Consider the following 26713-nt stretch of genomic DNA (forward strand, 5'->3'; position numbering starts at 1 on the left):
ATTGATTCTGGTTAATGCATGTTAAATTATTCTGATGCTAAACTGTTAATTCAAGTCACACTTCAAACAAGGCATTTGGTACATGTTGAATGTTTCTTCCAAATTGTTGTCCTAGCAGCCAAATATATATGCAGTTTTTTAAAATTTAGGAATGTTTTTAAGTAGCTTAATTCTAGTGAGGAGCAATGATGAGGATTTCTGTTTTATTTATTATCTCCTACAACTTTTAGTTAATTTTTTTCTTTTTCTGCATTATCACCAACTTGGTTCATGGGTTATCTAATTTAACACTGACATCTTTTTGTGACCTTATTCACTGAACCATTCCTCAGGAAATAGGGTATTAGGGTAGTATTTAGAATGGCATCAGAACTGTGTAAGAGTTAGAAATTTTGAAACTAGATCTGCTCATTGGGTGACAGACAGTAACTTAACTTATTGTAAATATATACTTTAGAAATACATTTCTCAAGTATGTATTAATTTGTAATGGACCTAAGATTCATTTTTTTTTCTCATTTAGATCTGGAGTTGCTTCCGTTGTTACTGTATCTTTCACATCTCATGTATCCAAAAATGGGCAAAAGACAGCATTTTTCTTGTATCTTCTGTGTTGGATGATGACTTTGGAAGGAAAGATCATCCCTGGCCATGGTAAGCTATAGATATTTGTTTTCAACTGGAGCACATTAAATACATGTTCATTGCTTCCTCTTTCAAAGATAAATTCTAACTCCTCTTTAAATCAAGCCCCACTATTCTGAGAAATATCACAAAAATTAAAGATTTTAGAAATAAAGGTGATAGTATCATACCTTTAAAATATTATGGAATTATGATACAGAGTATATGAGAGAACTTTTTTATTGGCTCAAGTTCATATTTTGCATATACTCAGTATGTGGGTTGACCCACTTTTCTGCCATGATGGACAAGTATTCTTGTTTGTAGACAGCCTCCACTTTACACCCCACATTAGATGACTACCTTTATAACTTGAGTTGACTGAATGCATTGACCAAATTTCTGCACTTCTGTACAAGAAAGGTACCTTTTCACATGAAACATCTTTGCAGCAAAAGACAGAAGATGACCCAGGGAGATCTATAGCCAGAGGAAGACAGGCACTGAGACGGGAGCAGCTGTAGGGTTTTGAAAATTAAGTTGATGTAATTTTAATAGGGGCATTTATGGGAACAGTATTTTGTTATCGAGTTGGAGGCAGATAGCAAGCAGTTAGGAGAAAGAAGGCTTAGAGTTGTCAATAGTTGTTTAATGTTCACATTTAGAGTTAAAGAATAAATTGATTTTTGTTTTCTTCACTGGAATTTGGGAGTTCTCTGTTGCTCATACTTCAACAGATTGAGGTGAGGTGAGCTTTTCTAGGTGTTTGGTTTAATTAGCAGAGGGGTTCACCGCCATGTCATAACAGTAGGAATTTATTACATGTCACATAGACTGACTGCCTCCAGATTGGTGCTTTTTGAATAAAATAGAATGTATCTGCAAATAGAAATATGCAAATTCACCCCGAAGACACATATGTGCATTTATGTCTGCATTTGCATCTTTGTGCATATGCAGGTTAGGTGAATTGGCCATGCTAAATTGCCCATAGTGTTCAGGCTCATAGTGCTCAGGGATGTGTAGGCTAGGTGCATTAGTCAAGGTCAATGTAGAGTAATCGATTAGGAGAATGGGTCTGGGTGGGATATTCTTCGGATGGTTGGTGAGGATTTGTTGGGCCAAATGACCTGTTTCCACACTAGGGACCCTACGATTCTATAATTACTACTTACTTTAAATAAAATCATTCTAGTTACGGATAAACAATTATGAAGCATCAAGGTGTAACTCCTACTAGTTTAATCTCTGACGTGTGTGCTCTCTCAAAAAACGACTTGGATGTAATGGATAGAGGCATGACTGTCTAAGCAATTCAGTGGTTTCTGTTCATGGATGTGCTGATCAGCATGCTGGTTCCTGCTCTTCCTTCTTCAGGTGTCTTCAGTAGTTTGCAGGAACCACAAGGTGGCTGAGTTGCACTTTTATTAAATGTCTCTGACTTTGTAATTTAAAAGTCCAAACCCTATAACAACAGCTGAAGGAAAGATGAACTGATTTTTTTCGGGCTCCACGTGGCTTTTACAGCAGAAGACAGGAGAGCTCCTGAGCTGGTGGAGATGGAATAGCTTTTCTTTATCATTTTTCATAGCCCCAAGCTGTTCATCAACTAAAGAACCAATCACATAGTTGTTGGAAAGAAGAGGGTCTCTGTCAATGATAACTGGTCACTAGTCCACACAGGAATCAACACTGTTGCCAGCTGAATCTCAATTTGTACACAACTTGTAGCCAGCTCGTTTGCACCACTTTCTACACAGTTTGAATTAGCAACTGTGTAAACAATGTTTACAATGAGTTTCAGTTATTTGCAATTCAAAATCCTGCTACAGTCTTTGTTTTTTAGAATAGATATTTTCCCATTTCAGTCCACAATGAAAAATACAGAAAAATAAAAAGGTACTGTCTTTACCATATGACAAAACTTGTCTTAAGCATTTTCTAAACATCTCTCTGGACCCCTCCTGATGACTGGATAATACTTGTTTAGTGATCCTGCTTGGAGATTTCACTCTTGTAAAACTATTCTGACTTAGTTCATGAGGTAAATATTCACTTATTACATGCATGATGGTGCAGAATTTTAATAATCTATGTATAGGTATGTCAGGTCAACTAAAACTGAATATGTCAACTGCAATCACTTTGAAAGATTACTTTTGAAATTTGATTGCTTCACATTTCAGGGAGTTTTGAGGCACCTTTGATATAGGTGTTAGTAGTTTTAGAAGTTTTAAGTAAACTAATAGTTTTAGAATAACCTAACCATTCCTATGGTTTGATTATTACTTTGATTTGATTCATTATTGTCACATGTATCAAAATACAGTGAAAAGTATCATTTTGCCTGCCAACCAGACAAATCATATCAAGTAAGTATGTGGAATAACCAAACAGAATGCAGAATATATGTTACGGCTGCAGAGAAAGATCAACTCTAATATGTGGGAAGTCTGTTCATAAGTCAGATAATAGTGGGGAAGAAGCTATTCTTAAATATTTTATATCTTCTGCCTGATGGAAGAGAGTATGACTGTAGTGAGAGGGGGCTTTGATTATGTTAGCTGCTTTCCTGAGACAACAGGCAATATAGGTGGAATCAGTGGAAGGAAAGCTGGTTTTCATGATGAACTGGGCTAGTTCACAAATCTCTTTAATTTCTTGCGGTCTTGGGTAGAGCAGTTGCCATACCAAGTTGTGATATATCTGGGTAGGATACTCTCTGTGGTGCTTCTATAAAAACTGGTCAGAATCATTGTGGACGTGCCGAATTTATAAAACCTTCTGAGGGAGTAGAGGCATTGGTGTGTTTTTCTAACTGCAGCATCTATGTGGCTGGACTAGGATAGGTTGTTGGTGATATTTTGTCCTCGGACCTTGAAGCTTTTGACCACCTCCACCTCAGCACCATTGATACAGACAGGGGCATGTCCTCCACTCCACTTGAAGTCAATGACCAGCTCCTTCATTTTGCTGATGTTGAGGGAGGGATTGTTCTCCTTACACCATGCCATTAAGCTGTTTATTTCTTTCCTGTACTCTGACTCGTTGTTTGAAAACCAACTCACTGCTGTGGTATCATTAGCAAACTTCCAAATGGAGTTCGAGCTGACTTTGGCTGCACAGTTGTGAGTGTATAAGGAGTATAGTAAGGGGTGAGTATGCAACTTCGGGGGCTTCTGGTGTTGGGGATCATTGTGGAAGGGGTTTGTCGACTGTTCTTATTGATTGCGGTCTTTGGGTCAGGAAGTAGAGGATTAGTAAGCTAATGTGACTACAGTAACCATTTTGAGACTAACACAGTAGATGCTTTTTGAAATCGGGTACTGGATGCTTGGAAACCAGCCAAAAATGTTTGAACAAAGTAGTAAGCGTAGATTGAGTTAATTTAAACAGAGATAATCAGTAGGTATACTAATAGAGGCCAGACATATAACTGTAACAAAGTAACACAACCATAAATTGTTATAAATCACACAACACCAGGTTATAGTCCAACAGGTTTAATTGGAAGCACTAGCTTTTGGAGTGCCGCTCCTTCAGGTGATCCAATTAAACCTGTTGGACTATAACCTGGTGTTGTATGATTTTTAACTTTGTACACTCCAGTCCAACACCGGCGTCTCCAAATTGTTCTGGTTTCTTACCCTGCAAGCACAGATTCTCAAGGTCGTGGAAGCAATTCCTTCATGAATGACCTAATGCAATCTTATCTAATGGAGGAGAGAAAAAGGTGTTTTTCAAGTGTTGAACAAAAAGCTGGTATGGAAATTTTGAGTAAGGCAATTATGTCACTGTCTGGGAAAGTGCCCACGAATGTAGAAAGTTGTTCACAGGTGGCTATCATATGTTTACAGACTGTTAAGTTAACCAATTAATGTTTGATTGTTGGCTCATTTGTGACTTTTTTTTAAAAATGACAAGGATATAAATGAAGAGTTTGAGGACTCTATTTTGTTAACCTATTAATATTTCGACATGTCATAAATGTTAATAACGCTCTTTGCTGTTATGTTGAATGCAATTTACAAACTTATTTTAGAATTGCCAATTGTAGCCTTTTTGACAAACCTATAGCGCCAAACGAAATGCATAATACATTAAAATTTAACTTTAGGCATATACAATTAATAATTCTGGTACTCCAACAAAATTACTTTGCTATTTGGTCTGTCCAGTCCTAAATGCAGGCACCCATATGAACAGTCTCAAACTCCAACAAGATACTACTGTTACTGTGGAAAGGTTGAAGATCCCCCATCAGACCCTTGGTTGGTACCTCATTCCTGTGGCCAAGTCTGTGACAAAGAATTCAAGCCTCTGTGTGGACATAAGTGTCTTCTTTTATGCCATCCTGGTAAAGTGATTTAGAATTAACAAATTGTTCTACTCAACATTAATAAGCTATACAATGAGTCTAACAAGGTTTGTGTTTCTAATTTAGGTCCTTGCCCACCTTGTCCAAAGATGGTCGCCATAACCTGTTACTGTAAAAAAGCTAAACCAGTCTCCCGACGCTGCAGTGCTAAGGGGTGGTCCTGTCAACAGCCGTGCAACCAGCTCTTAACTTGTGGGCAGCATAAATGTGAAAATCCATGTCATACAGGTTGGTTCAGTTATTAAGATTTAAGCAAGTAAGTTAAGAAGCAGGATGAAGGATTGTATAGACATTGTTGAAACTTTCACACAACATCAGATTATAGTCCAACAGGCTCCACAATATGGACGTTGTACAAGTGTTACATTTTGCTTGCATTTGGGTTAATTGTATTTTGAAATTAACTATGAGGAACATACTTGGTGAGAGAAAATGGTATTACTGATTTCTAATGTGTTTCTGTCTTACCTATACCAAATAGAACATATGTGTAAAGTAATGATTTTGATAATTTTTCACGTTTTCATTTTATTTGCTTCTGTTCTCTCTCTTATTTTAAAAAGACAAATGTTTGGAGCGTTTTATGTAATTTTAAAATTTTTTTTGAAGTCGGATTTTAACTGCAGCAAGGAACACTGTTAAATTTTCTGTAGTTTCAACCGTGATGAGCTAAGTTGATATAACTCCATTAACTTTAACTCTATAGGTGAATGTGATACCATCCTGCCATAAAACCTGCAACTGAATTTACATTATAAATCCAAGGCACTACAAGATTTTTTCCAAATCTTTCAAGTCATACCTTGATGTCTGTTGTGAAACAAAATAACAGTCATAGTTTTCATATATACAGTCTTGCCAGACATAGTGAAAATTTCCAGCAATGTTTTGTTTTCTTTCATATTTCCGTTATCAGCAGTATTTTTCCAAGCTTTCATTCAAATTATTCAAGATCAGAGATGTCAGTGTAGGTGTGTTGAATTAGTATCACAGTTTGTTGTCTGGTCAAGTCATCATAAGTCTTCTCTAGATTCTGTGTTACAATCAAATTTCTGTACCATTGTGCAGTTTTCTGAATGACTTTACTTATTAGAAATCAATTTTTTGGACTAGTAAAACCTATGGTTCTATTCTCATTCCAGATGAGTAGGCTGGATTTGAAACCAATTCTGTGTGGTGAAAAGATGAGGTAGTCCGTTATACCATTCAGTTCCCCTTGCAATCGTATGATGCCTATTAAAACCTGGAATGAAAAATAAAACTCTGGTTAAATCCTCGTAATATATACTTTGCTAAATATGAATAATTGGCAGCTATTGGCTTTCTTTAAATTCTTTTATTATATCTGTGGAACACAATAATGATGATGAATCTAGTTTAGTACTGCATTTAACTTTTCATGTTTGCTTGACTTAAACTTTTTTTTTGCAGTTTTTGGATTTGATGCCACTGGAAAAGTTGTTCTACCATGCCCCCTTGTAGAATTGTTCTGTAGAATGAAAATATCTGTTACTTTAGTTTCATGTCTGATATCCAAAACCTGAAGTGCTGTTTATTCTGTCTATTTGGTTCCAGAAGTAGTGAGAGTACACTATTCTATATTGCATCACACGATCTGCATTTGTCTCATCTAAAATTTCATAATTTATGAAACAAAATAATCTGGATGTTGGAAATCTTGAATAAAAACTGGAAGTGTGATAGAATTCAGCAGTTACTTAGCATACACATATTTTGCTGATTTTCAAATTACTTGCCCCATCGACAGAGTGTAGCTTTCAAGGTCTCGTTAAAGGATTTAAAGGAGAACTTTTGAGAGAACGACCAAGTGATCAAAATTAGGCAACGACCTCTCTGATATGCAGAAAACAGAATACTATACTATGATCAAGTTTGTTTGAACTATATATCTGCTTTTGTTTGAGTTTAGAAATATATTCAAAATTGTCTATAACTGGGTGAATTTTTGTTCTTAGGTAATTGTCCAGAATGTCCTCGTGTTAGCAGACAATGGTGTTTGTGTGGGAAGGAAACAGCTGAGCGGCTGTGTGCTAGACCACAATGGCAGTGTGAAAAGGTAACCTGAAGTAACAATAGATTAGCTAGGTAGATCAGATGAATTAGTGATTTAATAGTGATCCTTCTGACAATTGACCCATAATCAGTTGTTGGAAATTAAAAGCAGATATTGATCAGAAACCGATAAGACCCCACTAAGTTGATTGCAAACTTGTTGATACTCTCATATTAATAAGTAGTTTTAGATTAACATTGCTGAGGGATGTGAATATTATGTACAAATAATCCGTTCAGAATTTGTGTTATGAAGTTGCAAACTTTAGAAAAAGCTTTTATAATATGCAGCTTCTAACTATTTATTTTTACCTCCTTGGAGGGCTGCAGGTTCTTAACGTGCAAAGTGCCAATTTTAATTAAAGTAACTGAAGACACTTTGATGGTATGGTCAATATTTCTAAAATGTGCAACCAAATTGGTTGAGGGAGAAGTGCAAGTTGGAAATCATGGTTCTCTGGAGGTAAAAATAAGGCTGTTGATTCACAAGTCAAGTACTTCATAGCTAAACATCTCCAATTGAATCTCTGATGCTGAAGTGACATCAAATGAAAAAGCTTTTCCTCACTTCAGTCTTGCGTCTTTTATAGATCACTTTAAATCTATGCCCTTTAGTTCTTGTTCCTCCTCCAAATGGAAACAATTTCTCTCTATCTACTCTTTCCAACTCATTCATGATTTTAAAACATCTGTTTGATCTGTTCTCCTCTCTGCCTTTTTCTCGAAGAACAGTCCCACCTTCTTCAATCTGTCCTCATAGCTGAACTTCCTCAACTTTTGAAGCTATTCTTGTAAGCATCCTTTGCACTTTTCAGTGTGTTCACATTCTTCCTATACAGTAATATGGTGCCCACAACTGTATACAATACTGTAGCTAAGGTCTATCTTATATAAGTTAAACACCACCTTCTTGCTCTTATACTAAAGAAAGAAAGAACAATACAGTACAGGAACAGGCCCTTCAGCCCTCCAAGCCTACGCTGATACATTTTGCCCTTCAATACCAAAGTTGGCTTCACTTACAGGATCTGTATCCCTCTATGGCAGTGTTCATGTATTTGTCCAGGTGATTTTTGAATACTGCTATTGTGTCTGCTTCCATTACCTCTGACAATGTGTTTCAGGCACTCGCCATCCTTTGTGTGAAAATCTTGCCTCACGCATCTCTTTTAAACTTTGTTTCTTGCACCTTGAATCTTTGTCCCCTAGTAATTGACTGCTTACCCTGGGAGGAAAAAACTCATACTTTCCATTCAACCAAGCCATTCACCATCTTATAAACTTCTAGCAGATCACCCTCAACCTTCTGTGTCCCAGTGAAAACAAACCCAGTCTATCCAACCTTACTTCATAGCTAAAAACTCCATACCAGGCAATATCCTGGTAAACCTTTTTTATACCCTTTCCAAAGCATCCACATCCTTCTGGTAGTGTGGTGACCAGAAGTGTATGCAATATTCTGAGTGTGGCCTAAATAAAGATCTATAAAGCTGCAGTGTAACTTGTCTATCCCTCTACTCAATATAACCCTATTAATAAAGTGGAAGGTGCTGTAACCTTAATGGTTTCTGAACCTATCTGCCACTTTCTGTGGCATTTATGTTTATGTCCCTCTGCTTCTGCATGCCCCAATTAGAATTGTACCCATATTTTGCATTGTCTTTTAAAGTTTTTCTACCAAAATGCATCACTTAACACTTCTCTACATTTGAAGCTCATCTGCCCAATTATCTGCCTGCTCCACCAAATTGTGTATGTCCTTCTGGAGTTCTATACTGTCCGCTTCAAAGTTTATAATTCTACAAGTAATATTGTTAGCTGAGTATGCCATCGCTGAAAGGTTTGAAACATGCTGCCTTTATTTTACAGGACCTCTCATCCATGTTTTTCTTGCTGTCCTCCCACTCCCTGTCCGTGCAACTCACCACTCTCTTTCTCTCTCTCTCTCCCCCCCCCCCCCCCGCCCCCACCCACACCCCTATGCTATGTCTCCCCAACGCAGCCCTCTCCCTCACATCTCTGTGCGCTCTTCCACTTCCTTGAATTTTGAGTGTTTTCTTTAGACTATTTCTTTCAGCATCCTGTATAGTTGGGCTGGTTACTTCAGATGGGTTTCCAGCATCACATCTCTGACCCAGACATGTTCGCTGTTGTGCCAGAATTTAACAAACAGTTCTTTCGAAGATTCACTGGACCCAAAATGTCAACTCTGCTTTCTCTCCTCAGATGCCCACTGAGTTTTTCCAGCTATTTTGTGATTTCCAGCATCTGCTGTTCATTGTTGTAGATTAGCTTACTGGTTTCTATTTTGTACGCCTTTCTTAATTTATCCAGTTTTTTTTCATTTGTAGAAGGGTTGTGAGCATTGCTGTCTGGGCCAACAATTATTGGTCATCCCTAATTACCCCAAAGAAGATGGTAATGCAGTGGGTTTAGCACAGTGCTGATAGGATGAAACATTACAGGACTTTTGACCATAGTGAAGGAGCAACAATTATAGTCGTTAGCTAGGATGGTGCACCTTGGGGGATCTTCAAGGGAGCTGTGATCCCACACCTCCACCCTTGTCCTCCAAGGCAGTAAAGATCAGTGATATGGAAGATGCTGTTGAAGGAATGTCTTGTCAACATGTACTGAAGTGACTCACAATGTTAACATAAATAATTTTGAGGATTTAGATTTCAGTAAAATTGTTTATTAATTTATAAAATTATTGCTTTTAGGTGTGTGGAAGAACTCTGTCTTGTGGCAATCATACATGTGAGCAGGTCTGCCACCATGGGACTTGTGGAAATTGTCCTCGATCAGGTTATAGGGCTTGTCCCTGCGGGAAGTCAAGTATGTGTGCACATACCATTCATCTCCCTAACATTTTTTGTTTAAGATTGTTTGCTGTCTACCATGTCTTGCTTTCAATATTATGGTTTTGCCTCCTTTTTAAAATCAATATGTTACATTCTAAATTATTTTGTTCAGTTTGCATGCAAGATGTCTCACTCTCGCCCCAGGTTCCTGGTGCTGTCGTAATTCAGTCCTGCATCATTGCATCTGCTGCAGAGAAACTGCAATAATCCAACCAGCTCTAGTATGCTTTCACATTTCGAAAATGGTTACAGTTTGTCAACTAGGGCTTATTTGCTGGCATGCTTACCTTTTTAAAAATTCCAGGTTCAAAACTCTTTCCAGGGCTTGAGCCAAAAAGCAAAGCAGATGCTCCTATGTCATTCCAAGTCAGTGCTATGTTGTCTTGAAACCAAGACCCTACCTGCTTGTTTGGATGGATGTGAAAAATCAGAGGATAATTTTGAAGAATAGGGAGTTACTCCTAGTAGGCAAAGTCAATATTTCTGCTTCGGTCAGCATCACAAAACTTCTTATCACAGTGCTCTTTGTTGAATTTTATTCTGTGCAAAATGACTCCTGTGTTTGGTAAATTGTAACAGTGAATACCCTTTGAAAAAAATCTTCATTGGCTGTAAATTGTGTTGGTGGTCATGAAAAGTATTCAATAAAAATCACTTTTTTTCTCAGCTATAAATAATATGAAATCCAGTATGATATAAAACAAAAACTGGTTTACAAACACACACAGTGCCCATTTTATGGTGTGAAGAAGTAATCCCTTTTTCCTCTGCTCTGCTTTATTTGTAGATAATGGTTGGTGTTGATTCTCGCATTCATTGTCACAGAAAATTGACTAAGTTCCAAAAATGTTTCTGAAATATACAATAGTTCCTTGAATTAGTTACTCTTCAGCACAGTTTATAATGACAATGGCAGGAGTTTCTGGGAGTAATTCAGGAGGCACAGCAGAAATTTATCCCAAGAAAGAAGAAACATTCTACGGGTAGAATAAGACAGCTGTGGTGAAGATTAGTGGGAAGTCCGAGGATTAAGAAGCCTTTAAAATCCAGTGAAGGACAACTGAAAAAGCAGTAGTGGGAGAAGATGAAATGGGGGTAATCTGGCTAGTGATATCAAAGAAGATTGTCAAAGTTTCTTTAGATACAAGAGGCAAGAGTGGACATTGGACTATTGAAAAATGAGGCTGGTGGATTAATAATGAGGAACAAGGAAATGGCTGAGGAACTTAATAGTTACTTTGCATCAGTCTTCATATTTGAAGCATACCGGAACTTTGAGAATCGGGTCAGAGGTGATTGTAGTAGTCATCAATAAGGAGAAGGTGGTAGGAAAGTTGAAATGTCTGGAGGTGGATTAATTACTCAGACCGGATGGACTACTCTCCAGTATTCTGAAGGCGATAACTAAGGAGTTTCTGTAGGCATTGATGGTGATCTTTCAGGAATCACTGAAGTCAGGATGGCTCCCAGAGAACTGGAAAATGGCTAATGTAACACCACTATTTAAGGAGGTAGGGAGGCAAAAGACTGGAAGTTATAGGCTAATTAGTCTGACCCTTGTATTTGATAAGATTTTGGAGTCAATTATTAAGGATGAGATTGCAGAGTGCTTGAAAGTGCATGGGAAACAGGGCTGAGTCATGCATGGGTTTGTCAAGGGAGGTCATGTCTAACAAATCTTTTACAATTCTTTTGAGGAAGTAATCAGCAGGTTAGACAAAGTGGATGTGAGCTATTTGGATTTCCAGAATGCCATTGACAAGGTGTCACAAGAAGCCTGCTAAATGAGACAAGCCCATGGTGTTATAGGCAAAGTACAGGCATGGATAAAGGATTGGCTGACTGGCAGAAGGCAGAATAGGAGTAATGGGGTCTTTTTCAGGATGGCAGCTGGTGACTAGTGAAGTTCCGCATTAATGATCTGGACCAAGTGACTGAGGGCGCTGTTGCCAAGTTTGGAGGGAAAGGTAGTGTGGAGGAAGCAGGAAGTTGGAAGAAGGACTTGTGCAGGCTAGCAGAGTGGGATAAAAGTGACAGATAGAATACGATGTGGGAAAGTGTGAGGTTATGCACTTTAGTGGGAAGAATAGAAGTGTAGATAGTTTTCTCAATGGGGAAAGGCTTTGGGAATCTGAAGGACAAAGAAACTTGGGAAGCCTAGTTTAGGGTTCTCTTGAGGTTAGCATGCAAACTCAATTGGTAGTTAGGAAGGCAAATCCACTGTTAATATTCATTTCGAGAGGGCTAGAACACAATTGCAGGGCTATACTGCTGAGGCTATAAAAGCTTCTGGTCAGACCACATTTGGAATATAATGAGCAGTTTCAGGCCCCATTTCTAAGGAATTAGAATTAGAGGAGATCCAGAGGACTTTTACAAGAATCCTGGGGTGATAGACCCATCACATGAGGAGCAGTTGAGGACTCTGACTCTGTACTTGGTAAAATTTAGAGAGATGAAAGGGGACCTCATTGGAACTGGATAGAAGCCTAGATAGTGGAAGTGGGGAAGATGTTTCCACTAGTGGGAGAGACCAGAATCTGAGGACTCACCCTCAGAATGAAGGGATGATTAGAACTGAGTTCAGGAGGGATTTCTTCAGCCAGAGGGTGGTAAATCTGTGGATCTCATTGCCACTTAAGACTGTGGAGGCCAAGTCATCAAATGTCTTTAAGGCTGAAGTACATTCTTGCGAGATTATGGTGCAGCAGTAATATCACTGGGTAGTAAGTAATAGTCCTTGACTAATGTCCTGGGAAATCAGTTCAAATCCCTTGACAGTACTGGATGATTTCAAGAAATGGTTAGAGGCACTGGATACTGCAAATGCTCTGTGTCCTGACAGCATTCCTGCTACAATACTGGAAACATAGAACTTTGTGGGAAGCTGGAGACGTAGTTGCTGGCCCCTTTGCTGAGATATTTATATCATCGATAGTCATGGGTGAGATGCCAGAAGTCTGGAGAGTGGCTAATGTGGTGACATTAATTACGAAAGCTGGTAAGGAAACACCAGGGAACTATAGACCAGTGAATCTGATGTTACTGGTGCATAAATTGTTGGTGGGGATTCTGACGGTCAGGATCTGCGTGTATTTGAAAAAGCAAGGACTAATTCGGGGATAGTCACCATGGCTTTGTGCATGGGAAATTGTTTCTCACTAACTTAATTGAGTTTTTTGAAGAAGTGACAAAGACGTTTGATGAAGGTAGAGCAGTGAATGTTGTCTGTATGGACTTCAATAAGGCTTCAACAGGTTCCATATGGTAGAATGGTTAATAAGGTTAGATCACATTGAATCTTGGGAGAGCTAGCCATTTTGAATACAAAATTGGCTTGAAGGTAGGAGACAGGGTGGTGGTGGAGTATTGTCTCTCTTCAGATTGGAGGCCTGTGACCACTGGTATGCCACAAGGATCGGTACTGAGCCATTTTTCTCATTTAGACAGAGCACTGAAGAAGTTATTTGGTACATGTGCCTTTATTGGTCAGTGAATTGAATATAGGCGTAGGGATGTCATGTTGCAGCTATACAGGACAGTGGTTAGGCCACTTTTGGAACACTGTGTTCAATTCTGGTCTCCCTGCTATGGGAAGAACGGTGTGAAACACGAAAGGGTGCAGAAAAAGTTTACAAGGATGTTGCTGGGGTTGGAGGGTTTGAGCTATTGAGAGGCTGAATAGGTTGGAGCTGTTTTCCCTCGGAGGCTGAGGGGTAACCTTTTATAGAGGTTTATAAAATTACGAGGGGCGTGGATAGGGAGAATAGCCAAGGTCTTTTCCAGGGTAGGAGAGTCCAAAACTAGAGGACATAGGCTTAAAATGAGAGCGAAAAGATTTAAAAGGGACCCAAGGAGCAATGTTTTTACGCAGAGGATGGTGCATGTATGGAATGAGCTGCCAGCGGAAGTGATGGAGCCTGGTACAATTCTATCATTTAAAAGGTAATTGGGTGGATACATGACTAGGATGGGTTTAGAGGGATATGGGCCAAATGCTGGCTTATGGGACTAGATTAATTCAGGATATCTGGTTGGCATGGATGAGTTGGACTGAAGGGTCTGTTTCCATGTTGTACAATTCTATGACTTGCTTCAGAACATGTCACATCCTAGCCAAGCTCTTCGAGTACAGCTGCAACATTGGCATGAAGATACAGTGTGCACTTCGTTATGGTGGAAATAAGTCCGCAATGGACCATGAAGCATGGACTGAATATTAAGAGCCTTTAAAGTTGTTTTTTGTTTACTTCCAGCCATCCATGCATATAGCTTAGTCTGCTCTCTGTGGCCTTGTTTCGGTTACATAGAGCATAGAACAGCACAGTACAAGCCCTTTGGCCTTCGATGTTGTGCCAACCTTTTATCCTACTCTAAGATCAAACTAACCTACATACTCTTCATTTTAGCATCTTCCATGTGCCTATTCAAAAGTTGCTTAAGTGTTCCGAATGTATCTGACTTTGAATACACTGCCAGCAGTGGTAGCAACGCACACTGCAGTCTGTGTAAAGAACCTACCTCTGACATCTCCTAAACCTTCCCCTAATCACCTTAAAATTATGCCTCCTCATAATAGACAAATCCACCATTGGAAACAGTCTCTGGCTATCCACTTTTTCTCTGCCTCTCATCATCTCGTACACTCTATCAAGTCACCACTCATCCTTCTTCGCTCCTGTGAGAAAAGCCCTAGCTCCCTCAACCTTTCTTCATAAGATTTGCCCTCCAGTCCAGGCAGCATCCTGGTAAGTCTTCACTGCACCCTTTCTAAAGGGTACATTATCATAACAACCCTATCAACTGGAGTAGAAAGTGAGGTCTGCAGATGCTGGAGATCAGAGCTGGAAATGTGTTGTTGGAAAAGCGCAGCAGGTCAGGCAGCATCCAAGGAACAGGAGATTCCTGAAGAAGGGCTTATGCCCGAAACGTCGAATCTCCTGTTCCTTGGATGCTATCAACTGGGGTGGCAACTTTGATAGATTTATGGACATGGACCCTGAGATACCCTGTTCCTCCACACTGCCAAGAATCCTGCCTTTAACCCTGTATTCTGCATTCAAATTTGATCTTCCAAAGTTAATGAATTCATACTTCTCCAGATTTAACTCCAGTTCTGTATCCTGTCAATGTCCTGTTGCAACCTACAATAGCCCTTCACACTATTCACAATTCCACCAGACTTCATGCCATCGGCAAATTTGCGAATGACCCTAAGTTGGTGGGGTTGTGGACGGTGGGGAAGGATGTTGCTGGTTACAGAGGGACATAGATAAGCTACAGAAAGATGGTAAATGGAGTTTAATGTGGAAATGTGTGAGGTGATTCACTTTGGAAGGAGTAACAGGAATACAGAGTACCGGGCTAATGGTAAAATTCTTGGTAGTGTGGATGAGCAGAGAAATCTCTGTGTCCATGTGCATAGATCCCAGAAAGTTGCCGCCCAGGTTGATAGGGTTGTTAAGAAGGCATTCGGTGTGTTAGCTTTTATTGGTAGAGGGATTGAGTTTGAGCCATGAGGTCATGATGCAGCTGTACAAAACTCTGTGCGGCCACACTTGGAGTATTGCGTACAATTCTGGTACCCGCATTATCGGAAGGATGTGAAAGCATTAGCAAGGGTGCAGAGGAGGGATTGACCAGGATGTTGCCTGGTATGGAGGGAAGGTCTTATAAGGAAAGGCTGAGGAACTTGAGACTGTGTTTTCATGAGAGACAAGATGGTTAAGATGTCACTTATCAGAGGCATGCAAGATGATCAGAGGATTGGATAGGGTGGACAATGACAGCCTTTTTCCTCAGATGGTGATTGCTAGCATGAGGGGACATAGCTTTAAATTGAGGGGTGATAGTTATTGGACAGATGTCGGAGGTAGTTTCTTTACTCAGAGTAATAGGGACGTGGAATTCCTTGCCTGTAACAGTAGTAGACTTGTCAACTTTAAGGGTCATTGAATAAACATGAATGAAAATGGAAAAGTGTAGGTTAGATGGGCTTTAGATTGGTTTCACAGTTGGTCACAACTTTGAGGGCTGAAGGGCTTGTACTGTGTTGTAATGTTCCATGTTCCAGCTTACTAACTCACCCTCCCACTTACTCATCCAAGTCATTTATAAAAATCACGAAGAGCAGAGATCCTAGAATCGATCCCTGCGGAATACCACTGGCCACCAAGCTCCAGGCCGAATACTTTCCAGCTACCAACACCCTCTGTCTTCTATGGGCCAGCCAATTCTGTATCCAGACAGCCAGATTTCCCTGTATCCATGGCTCCTTACTTCCGGAGTGAGCCTACCATGGGGAACCTTATCAAACCCTTACTAAAATCCCGTGCACATCACATCCATTGCTGTACCTTCTTCAATGTGTTTTTTCACATCCTCAAAGAATTCAGTATGGTTTGTGAGGCATGATCTGCCCCTCACAAAACCATGCCGACTATCTCTAATCAAACTCTGGTTTCCCAAATTAACCATAAATCCTGTTGCTCAGAATTTTCTCCAAATCTTTGAAAAATACTCTGTACAAAAGTTGGTCTTTTTTATGTTGCAGGCAGACATCAGACCAACCAAGGACTGTGCATATATCATTTCATGCATTGTAAAACTGGGGAAAATCTGAAATGGTAACATTCAGTGAATATCCTTGCCACTGACTCTTTGTTTGACCATTTTGGATCGAACCAGATTGTTCACAGCATCAACATCCTGTTTGGCTCAGTGTCTGAAATTGCTGCATTTGTTCTGTTTGTTATTGTGCAGAAAGTAGACTTATTAGCTCCAAGATTTCTTTGAGTATTTCGTACTTTCTCGTTTTTCTACAAGGATTGCATGAGGCTTTGGGACCCTTTCTGAAACCAATGAAAATGATCTGTTGTATTGACCTGTGCCTTGCAAATATTGTAATTTCACACAAGACATATTCAACTCTTCAAGCTTCCCATGGCAGCAGAATTTAGTTTATTTATTTCTGTTTACCTCCAAGGTCTTGATTACACATAGCCATAAAATTCAAAATTCTTTAATACTTTTTATCTTATTTAAATTATCATTTTCTGTGATAACATTTAGAAACAACTGAGGTATTTAATACTTTATCTAGAGTCTGCACTGCCCTGCACAGAGGATATACCAACTTGTGGTGATACCTGTGACAAACCATTGGCATGTGGTCTTCATAGATGTTCAATGCGTTGCCATCGAGGGCCTTGTGAGACTTGTAGACAGGTAAAAGCATGCATCAGCTCACTCGCTATACTTCTATTTGTTGTTTTGTGGAAATACCTTCATGAAATATGTTTTATGTAAATGAATTTCGGAAAAGGCTTGCTGTCTTCTCTTCCTGCCATATGTATTTTCCAGCAATTTGTTCTTAATGTGATTTTAAGTTTTGATTTTTTTTTCCATTCACAGGATGTAACCTCTGGTTAAATTCAACATTTATTGCCCATATCTAATTGCCTTTAGAAAGTGGTTCTGAGCTGCTGTCTTGAACTGCTGCAGTTGATATGGTGTTAGTGCACCTATGACTAGGAATGGTGTTCAAGTGTTTTAACCAGGTGACAGTGAAAGAACAAGTATTATAATTTCAAGTCAAGTTTAGAGTGCACCTTGAAAATGGTGGTGTTTCTGAACATGCAGTAGCCTTGTCCTTGGAGTGAAGAGGTTTTTGGTTTGGAAGATGCTGCAGCTTATCTTGTAGATGGTGTGCACTGCTGTCACTGTAGGAAAAATGTGGAGGATTTTGATGGTGTGCCAACTGAACAGGTTTGGTGCCAGGTTTCTTGAGTGCTGTTAAGCTGCAAACATCTAGGCACGTGGAAAATATTCCATTACAGCCTGACTTGTGCTTTGTTGGAGGCAGTACTTGAGGAGTCAAGCTGCAGAACTTGCTAATTCTAATCTGCACAATCATGATACTGTCTTGATGACAGGTTAAGTTTCTGGGATGACAGGTTAAATTTCTGGGATACCAGATTTGCTGCTGTTTCTTTTGAATCATGAGATGGCTCACAGCAAATGTTCCTGATATGTGCCTGTTCATGAAGCAATACATTGGTGAAGCTTAAACGGGAGCTTTTCATGAAAGTAATTATCATGTTGTAATGGTTATTATTTGGGTGGCCAATTTGTCTCTCTACCCTGCAACCTGTGTAAAATACGTTTTCTTTGGTTTTTAAAGAAATACAAATTATTGAAAAAACGGAAGAGGATCGCAGAGATTGCTTTGAATCTTTTGGTGTAATAGGATGTAGAAACAATTGCAATCCACCGTTCCTTCCAAATAAAACAGCTGCCACAGAATGGTCTAATTAGAGTGTGTACCCTAATTATCTAATTTCAGTCTTAAATTGATGATTGTTGACTTCAATCCCAGCAATGGGCAAGTTGATGTATATGTGCATTAATAATGCATGAGAAGTTTCATCAAACCATAAGAAGTTTTTCATGTAGTTCTAAATTTATCTCAGGAAGTGGCATGTGATGGCTTTCAGATTGGCTGCAGTGTCTGATAATTAATTTCATTGACTGCAATGAAACTGAATATTTAGTAATGTCTATAATGGGTGGTTAATTTGATAGCTCCTGTTTTCCACCCCTGCCTTAACCTAATTTTGATCTTGCACTATCTACATTGTCACATGAATGAAAGAGCCACAACGTGGATTACAAAATAGACCTATTCAAAGAGAATGTCATTGTTGAAGAACTGACTAGTCTCATTGCTGTTGTTGAGACAGTTTCTGAATCATGGCCGTGGATGAAGTGGGAGGTTCACTCGCTATTGATATCCAAGGCTGTGCCGTTCAAGTCAGGTGTACCTGACTTATGTGAGGAATCTAGGTATAATCTTTGTAAAGCCATCAGGGACACCAAGAGACAATACCAGGCAAAACTAGAGTCACAGACTAACCAAACAAACTCTCGTGAGCTGTGTTGACTAGGAGAAAGTGAGGATTGCAGATGCTAGAGTGGAGAGTGTGGTAATGGACAAGCACAACTGGTCTCCAAGGAGCAGGAGAATCAATGTTTCGGATGTGAGCTCTTAATCAGGACCTTCGCATGAACTTTGCCGAGGCTTAAACGATGTAATGGGCTACAAAGTGAAGTTGAGTAGAATCGCCGACAGTTTTGAACAAAAGGTCAGTGAAATGATGTTACTTGCCCATATAACCTCAGGTGCACCTGTACCCACCACCGCAGATGTAAGATTGGCCCTCTTAAGAATGAGCCCATGTGAAAACTACTGTCCCAGATGGAGTTTCTGGTTGTACACTCTGATCCTGCGCAGACCAGCTGGTGGGCATATTCTCAAACATCTTCACGTTGTAGTAAGTTAAAGTTCCCACTGGCTTCAAGAATACCACTATTCTCGCAGTGCCGAACACAAAAATCAGGAAGCGTGTCGTTATGCCTACTGCCAGATGGATCTAACATCCACCCTTATAAAAGATTTTGAAAGGTTAGTAATGGCACACATCAACACCAGCCTCCCAGTTTGCCTTGGTCCACTACAATTTGCCTGCCGTCGCAGTAGGTCTGAGGCAGATGCCACCTCCATGGCCCTGCACTCATTCCAGAACATCTGGACAACAAGGGCATCTACTTCAGATTCCTATTGCTTCAGCTCCACCATTGACACTATAATTCTAACCAAACTCATCTTCAAGTTCAGAGACCTGGGTCCTCCTCTGCAACTCTTCCGTTTCCTGGCCTGCAGACCACCGTCAGTAAGCATGGGTGACTACACCTTGTTTACAATAATTCTCAACACTGGTGTCCTGCAAGGCTGCATACTAAGCCCCTTACTATACTACTTAGACACTCACAACTCTGGTCAAATTCTGCTCTAACTCCATTTACAAATTTGCTGATGATACCATCGTAGTGGGTCAGCTCTCAAACAACGATGAGACCCAGTATAGGAAAGGGAGAGACAGCTTTAGTGGCTTGGTGGTTGAGGGCTTCAAGTTCCTGGGAGTAAATATCACCAATGATCTGTGCTGGTCCATCCTCATCGACGCTGTAATGAAGAAAGCACTCACAATGCCTCTGCTTCCTCAGAAGGCTAAGGAAATTCGGCATGTCCACAATGATCCTTAGCAATTTTTATAAATGCATCACAGCTTGGTATGGCAACTGTTTTGTCCAAAACCATAAGAAATTACAGGGTAAGCAGCCCAATTCATTACGAAAACCAACCATCTTTCCATTGACTCTGTCTATATTTCCCACTGCCTTGGGAAAGCAGCCAACATAATCAAAGACCCCTCCCACCCTGCTAAAGCTCTCTTCCATCTGTCAGAAGATACAGAAGTTTGAAGATCAAGTATTAACAGATTTAAGAACAACTTCTTCCTACTGTTATCAAACTTGTAGCATTATACATTCTGTATTCTGTTTTATTACCTTGATGCACTTGTGCAAGGTTATGATTTGTCTGGATAGCATTCAAAACAATACTTTTCATGGTATTCAGTACCTGTGAGAATAATAAATCATATTGTAGTGGGATTAAAATTGAGGCAACAGTATTTTCCAGAAATTTGTAAAGATATAGACTGTTGGTGACCAGGTAGTAAGTGGGGAGAATTAATGCAATACTGTGACTCGAATAGCAAAATTCATATCACTGTGAGGTGGAGAGGGTTAAGTAATCTGCCACTGAGATAAGGGTTTAAGAAATACTGGGCAGTGATGACTTAAGTTTGCTGACAGGAGGGCTCTATGTCCAGGAATGGCAGGGTATGTCATAGTTAGAAGCTGGACAAATGGCTTTAAGCTTAGATGCAAAATATCAAGTCATTTTAACTTGAAGTAGTCCCCTCAGATCTGGTGGTAGTTGTTTAAGGCATGTGGTCTCTCTTTACATTCTCGATCATGGGTTTGAAGTTGTAGAGGAGATGTTCGCACCAAATAGCGAACGAGAAGATAATTTTTATTTGGAGAAATGCGGACAATAAAAGTGAAATTAAGCAATGGAGAAAATTAAACTTTGCAGGCAATAATAAAAGAAAGGCAGGAGCTTTAGAGAAACTTTGGGTGTAATTTTTTTTCCTGAAGCTGAGAAAATGAAAGCAGACTGATTAGCACAGCTATGCTGTATAGGAGAATCCAGATAAGGAATGACCTGAATGACTACTGTCAATGATAGGTTGTAAGGTTTCTATAAGACATGGTAATTGGAGCACAGGGTGCACTTGAGGGAGCTGAAGATCCATCTGAGAATGCTGTAGTGAAGATCAATGCCCTGTATTAACCTAACCTAACTGAATATAGAACTTGTGTTTTTCAGTTGTCAGATTATGATTCTTTGGTTCAGAAAGTGCTATTGTTAATGTACCTTGATGCAAATGGAGAAACGTAACATCTTATTTAATGCATAAATAAGGGTTTCTTGTTGGATAATTACCATGTAATTTCAAACATCTAGGGTTATTTTAGTTTGTGCAGTCAAACCTATTAAATGTAATAAAATATAATTAAGTACCTATCTACATTTAGGATTATAATATAAAATTTTAATATCCTAAGCTATTAAACAATGTTTAAATAACATCTTCAGTAGAAGAACTGATTTATAAAGTACTTCTGATCAATATTTTAGTTGTTGGTTGTAGAGATAAAGGGTTATTTAAGGAGTTTTTGTTCCTTTTAATAAAATCAAAAGACCACACAGGGTGAATTTTTAAAGTTCATATAAGCTGTTCATGCTCCACAATTTTATTAAGTAATCTATGCACAAGTTTTTGAAGATCATTGAAATAAATCTTTATAACTTTAGAAAACACTTAACGAAACTGGAACTTCTGCTGTCCAAAAAAAATTAGAACAATAAATTTGAACTTTACAAGAAGTTGACATTTACATTAAACAAGATATTACCAGAATATTCCTAATGTTCAACTCCGAACTGGAGTGTAGCCATATTGATGAGGAAATATACCCTTTAGAATATAGTCAAGAATGTTAAACATTTATTTGCTATAAATACTGTTACCTTGGAAACATTCAGAAAAATAGTGGGAAATCAACAATGAAGAAAATAATTTGTTTTCTTTACAGTAATTTATTGTTACATGTATTTATGACAATACAGCCAAGTGTGTATAAATCACCATAATTAATCCAGTGCTATTTTAATTACATAAATTATAAAAAGAAATAATGCATGCTAAGTTAAGATAAATGCCTCTTTTTGTTCCAACCATGGCTTCTTGATTTTTCATAAGTGGATAAGTGACATGCCTTAGTCTTCAGCTGTCAAAGCTGCTCCCTGAGGCCACAAGGTGGAAGCACGCTTAAACAGCCCATGCTGCTGACCGGATCCAGTATGCCATCTCTGCCAAAGCCATTTCACTGCCGCTGATACCCTAACTGTAGCCACAACCAGGAGACTGTCTCAACTTTCAAGGACTGGGGCCCATCTCAACTTCTGAGGGCTGAAAGAACATCCAAATTAACTCGCAAGAATTGAAGGATTGTTCACTCCATTGCGTTTGCAGAAGCCGCCAAAACAACAAAGAGAAAGAACTGAGCACAATCCATTGACGCTGGAAAAGTTGCTCAAGCCGCAACCTCCATGGGATTGGAATGGATTGGATCCTCCACTCAAAGCTCCCACAACATCTCTCCTTCATCGCAGCTGCAGAAAGAAAAGAAAAATAATTTGATTCAAAAGTCTGAAGAAAAATAAAAAATTTTTATAAAGGGATTGAAGCAGGATGCCCAAACACCACCACCTCGTCCTGATATCATCCTGAAAAGTCTTCTAAAGTATTATTCTTAATTGTTTGATTTTGATTTTCAGGAAGTGGAGAAACAATGTCGCTGTGGGAAACATTCAAAGGTTTTGCCATGTCATAAGGAGTACTTGTGCGAAACAAAATGCATCAAATTGCGTGATTGCCAAAGGCATCAGTGCAAGAGGAAGGTAAGAATGAAGGAGTTTTTTTTCTGGCCAAAGTTCGTACTATATGTTTATTTTTATAGCGCTGTCACAAAAGCTATTGCTTATGCCTCAAATGATTTAGATTGCAGTTTTCCCACTATCTGACAACACTAATTTATTGCTATGCATTTTTCACTTTTTTTTGTTAGATAAGTTGAGAAGGAATATTAATTCAATTTAATTAATTGTTGGGTTAACTAAACTAATTAATTAGATAGTAAAAGAACATTGTATCTTATTGAAAATCTACAAATTGCATTATACTGCATCTTTAATTGCAATAAACTGTCACAAGGCAAAATATCAAAGTTGTACATCAAATTACATAAGAAAATCTGAAGGAAGATGTCCAAAAGCCTTTTCAAAGTTTTAGAGGAAGAAAGTGGTAGAGAGTGAGATTTACAGAGCTTAATTCCAGGCAGCTGAAAGCTTGGCCAGTGGGGGACCAATTTAAAGTTGGAGATGTACAAGTGGACTGAATTGGTGTAGAGATCTGAGGCCTATAAGACTGTTAAGGTTGCAAAGGCAGGAAACAACAAGCTTGTGAAGGATTTTGAAAGCAAGGACAAGAATTTTAAAATTAGTGTTTGACTGGAAGTCGATGTAATTGAGTGGTGAAATCTTGGTGAAATTTTGGATGTGGGCAGCAGTGTCTTGAAAAGCCAAATCTTAAAAAGTAAGATATGCTGTGGAGGTATACGTTGGAATATGAAATTCTTAGGTGTATTACATCATGAAGTCAGACAGCTAACACAAATCATCCATCCTTTTCCGGCATTTGCCAATATAGTAAAATTGAAACATTTGTGATCCTCAAAATTGACCCCAATGGTTCTTAATGAGGTTTTTAAATAACCAGTACTAGACTTTGTTTAAGCTATAAACCTGGTATCTATACCGTTATTCACAAAGTAGTTAACAACTTATTAATAATACAGAGCAAAGTTAAACATTAATCAATGTCTATGACTTAAACCAAATCCTCTTTTATAGGAGCGGGGGAGCTAGAATTAAAGACAGACCGACAAACAGTTAGATTAGATTACTGACAGTGTGGAAACAGGTCCTTTGGCCCAACAAGTGCACACCGACCCTCTGAAGAGCGACCCACGCAGACCCATTCCCCTACGTTTACCCCTTCACCTAACACCATGGGCAATTTAGCATGGCCAATTCACCTCACCTGCACATTTTTGGACTGTGGGAGGAAACCGGAGCACCCGGAGGAAACCCAAGCAAACACTGGGAGAATGTGCAAACTCCCCACAGACAGGTGCCTGAGGTGGGAATTGAACCCGGGTCTCTGGCGCTGAGGCAGCAGTGCTAACCATTGTGCCACCGTAAATCAAAAGTTAAAAAAGATAAGTAATTAAAGTTCACTTAAACAGTCTCCATGATTTATAATAGGCACGTGAATTGTACTTTATTTGGTTTCTAAGGCACTGGTGCATGCAGATAGCTTCCAGTCGACCCTAAGAAATATTTATTCTAATTCTAATAACTGAGATTCTATCCTGCAAATTTTTAGTAAATTGATAATGAAAGAATAACCAGGGAGCAATTAAACCTGCAATTGTAGCTTGTAGCTTATGCAGCCAAAATCATTCTTGCCTCAAGCATTTTTCTCTGTTAGACTGGTTGCCTCCCTATGAGGCTCCTGTTACCTTTCAAACATCTGCCATTTGTTTGGGTATACAAAAGAACCTCGATTATCTGAACAACACAGATGGGAAATATTTTGTTCAGATAATCGAATGTTCGGCTAATTAAATGCCAGATAACGTAGTTTAGCCAAGCATTGGGACCTTGCAATCTTGTTCCGATATTCTGAAATTCGGATAATCGATGTTCGGATAATCGGGGTTCCGCTGTAATTCCTCTCCCAAGTCTAAGTCTCTATAGAGCACTTTATAAAATGTGTGTCCTGTTGAATACTTGTGTGTAAATAACAAGTAGAAAATGCAAATAGCAAAAGTCAATTTTGAGAATTGTGTGCAAGAGCTAATATTGATTAAAATATGCTTCTGTGTACATTGCAGCTGTAAGATCTACTCGTGGAAAAGTTGGCAACCTTACAGCATGATATGTTTTTAACTGTCTTCTACTGTTCAGTAAAATGCTACACATTATGACATGAGCTTTGGAAACCTATTTTCCATCTCTTCTGAAAGCAGCAGCTAACATTAGATGCAGTGGCTAGTATTCTCACTGGGTTTAGGCTAATGGTTTGGGAACATAAATTTGAATCCGTCCATGGCAAATGATGAAATTTTAATTCACTTCATAAATCTAAAATAAAAAATCTAGTTTCGTAATAACTATGGAATCATTGTTAGACGTTTTAAATTGTGAATTGAGAAGAGAAAAGAACTGTTTTCAAACCAAGGGTTGCTGTATGTTTTGAAGGTGAGTAACCTGGCATCTATTGTGAACACCGTTTGCACAGCTGCTGGTTGAATGGTGGTTGTGGATGGGCTAGAGTGTACAAATGGAGTTTTGGTTGGTACAAATACTTGATTGATCTTTTGGGCTAGTGACCAGTTATTGATCACAAAGACTTTCAGCTTCTGATTGTTTGGGGCTGTGAACAACATATTGAAAAGCTTTTAGATCACCAACAGTCCAGGAGCAATCTCTGTTCTCTGCCATAAAAGTCAAGGTATGCAGAGATAAGTTCGTTGGGTCAAAGCATGCTGAGACGATTGGCCCACTGGGGCAGTCAGGTTTGTGAATTTTGGATGGGCGGTACAGGGTTCCCGGAATGAGGTTGGAGGCTGTTAGTGGGAGATCCACTGAGATGTTGTGGTTGTGGATGGTCTGGGAGATGATGGTTTGCTGATGGGAGGTGAAGTCATGGTTGAGGGGGCAGTAGGAGGAGGTGTCCGCAAGGTGGTGCCTGGCTTCAGCGGTGTAGAGATTGGTGTGTCAAACTGCCACTGCGCCCCTCTTTCCTGCTGGTTTGATGGTGAAGTTGGGGTTGAAGCTCTTCAGCCTTATCCTGAAGCAGGCATGCTATTACAGCCACATGTCTTCCTCAGCGCCTGCCTACGGAACTGACTGATCACGCGTGGACTCCGGACTAGATTCAGACCATCAAAATTTGGACCTGATCTGGACAACCAGTATCTACAACAAATCCAAAGCCTCCAGAAATGGTTCTCTCTCCTGATCCTCATCGCAGCCATGTGCTGTCACCTGCTGTCTCTGCGGTCAGCCCTGCTCCAGCTCAGCACTACATTCTCCCAGACCTGCAAAGGACCCTTGCTATAGTTCACCCTTCGAAGAATTCACACACTCAACAAACACCTTTTTCTCCACCATGTTGCACACACTGCATCTATTGTGTCCATTCCTCTTGATGTGGTCCCCTCTAAATTGGGGAGACAGGATGCCAATTTGCGAAACGTTTCAGAGCATCTCTATGACACATGCACTTAACAACCCCACTGCCCTGTGGCGAAATACTTAAACTCCCCCCTCCTACTCCACCAAGGACATGCAAATCCTGGCCGCCTCCACTGCCAAACTCTAGCCACCCGAAGCCTGGAGGAAGAACACCACCTCTTCCACCATGGGACCCTCCAACCACATGGGATCAATTTCGATTTTACCAGTTTCCTCATTTTCCCTCCCTACACCTTATTCCAGATCCAGCCTTCCAACTTGGAACCGCCCACTTGAACTGTCCATCTTCCTTCCTATCCAGCTGCTCCACCCTCCTCTCCAACCTATCATCTTCACCCCAACCTTCATCTATCAATCGCATTCCTGTCTATTTTCTCCCACTCCCCTCCCATTTATCTCTCATCCCCCTTGGGCCAT

At 39.5% G+C, this 26713-nt stretch overlaps 1 protein-coding gene across 1 annotated transcript in view; it reads left to right on the forward strand.

Annotated features, from left to right (window-relative positions):
* nfxl1 (nuclear transcription factor, X-box binding-like 1) overlaps positions 1-26713 on the forward strand; it is a 156776-nt gene that overhangs the window by 24319 nt on the left and 105744 nt on the right. The window contains exons 4-10 of the mRNA XM_060830967.1: positions 524-654; positions 4803-4981; positions 5069-5230; positions 6979-7079; positions 9799-9913; positions 17042-17166; positions 22751-22873. Coding sequence (XP_060686950.1) covers positions 524-654; positions 4803-4981; positions 5069-5230; positions 6979-7079; positions 9799-9913; positions 17042-17166; positions 22751-22873 — 936 coding nt within the window. The remainder of the gene's footprint in view (positions 1-523; positions 655-4802; positions 4982-5068; positions 5231-6978; positions 7080-9798; positions 9914-17041; positions 17167-22750; positions 22874-26713) is intronic.

This window comes from Hemiscyllium ocellatum, chromosome 1 (genome assembly GCF_020745735.1).
Source record: "Hemiscyllium ocellatum isolate sHemOce1 chromosome 1, sHemOce1.pat.X.cur, whole genome shotgun sequence".
Classification (NCBI taxonomy): domain Eukaryota; kingdom Metazoa; phylum Chordata; class Chondrichthyes; order Orectolobiformes; family Hemiscylliidae; genus Hemiscyllium; species Hemiscyllium ocellatum.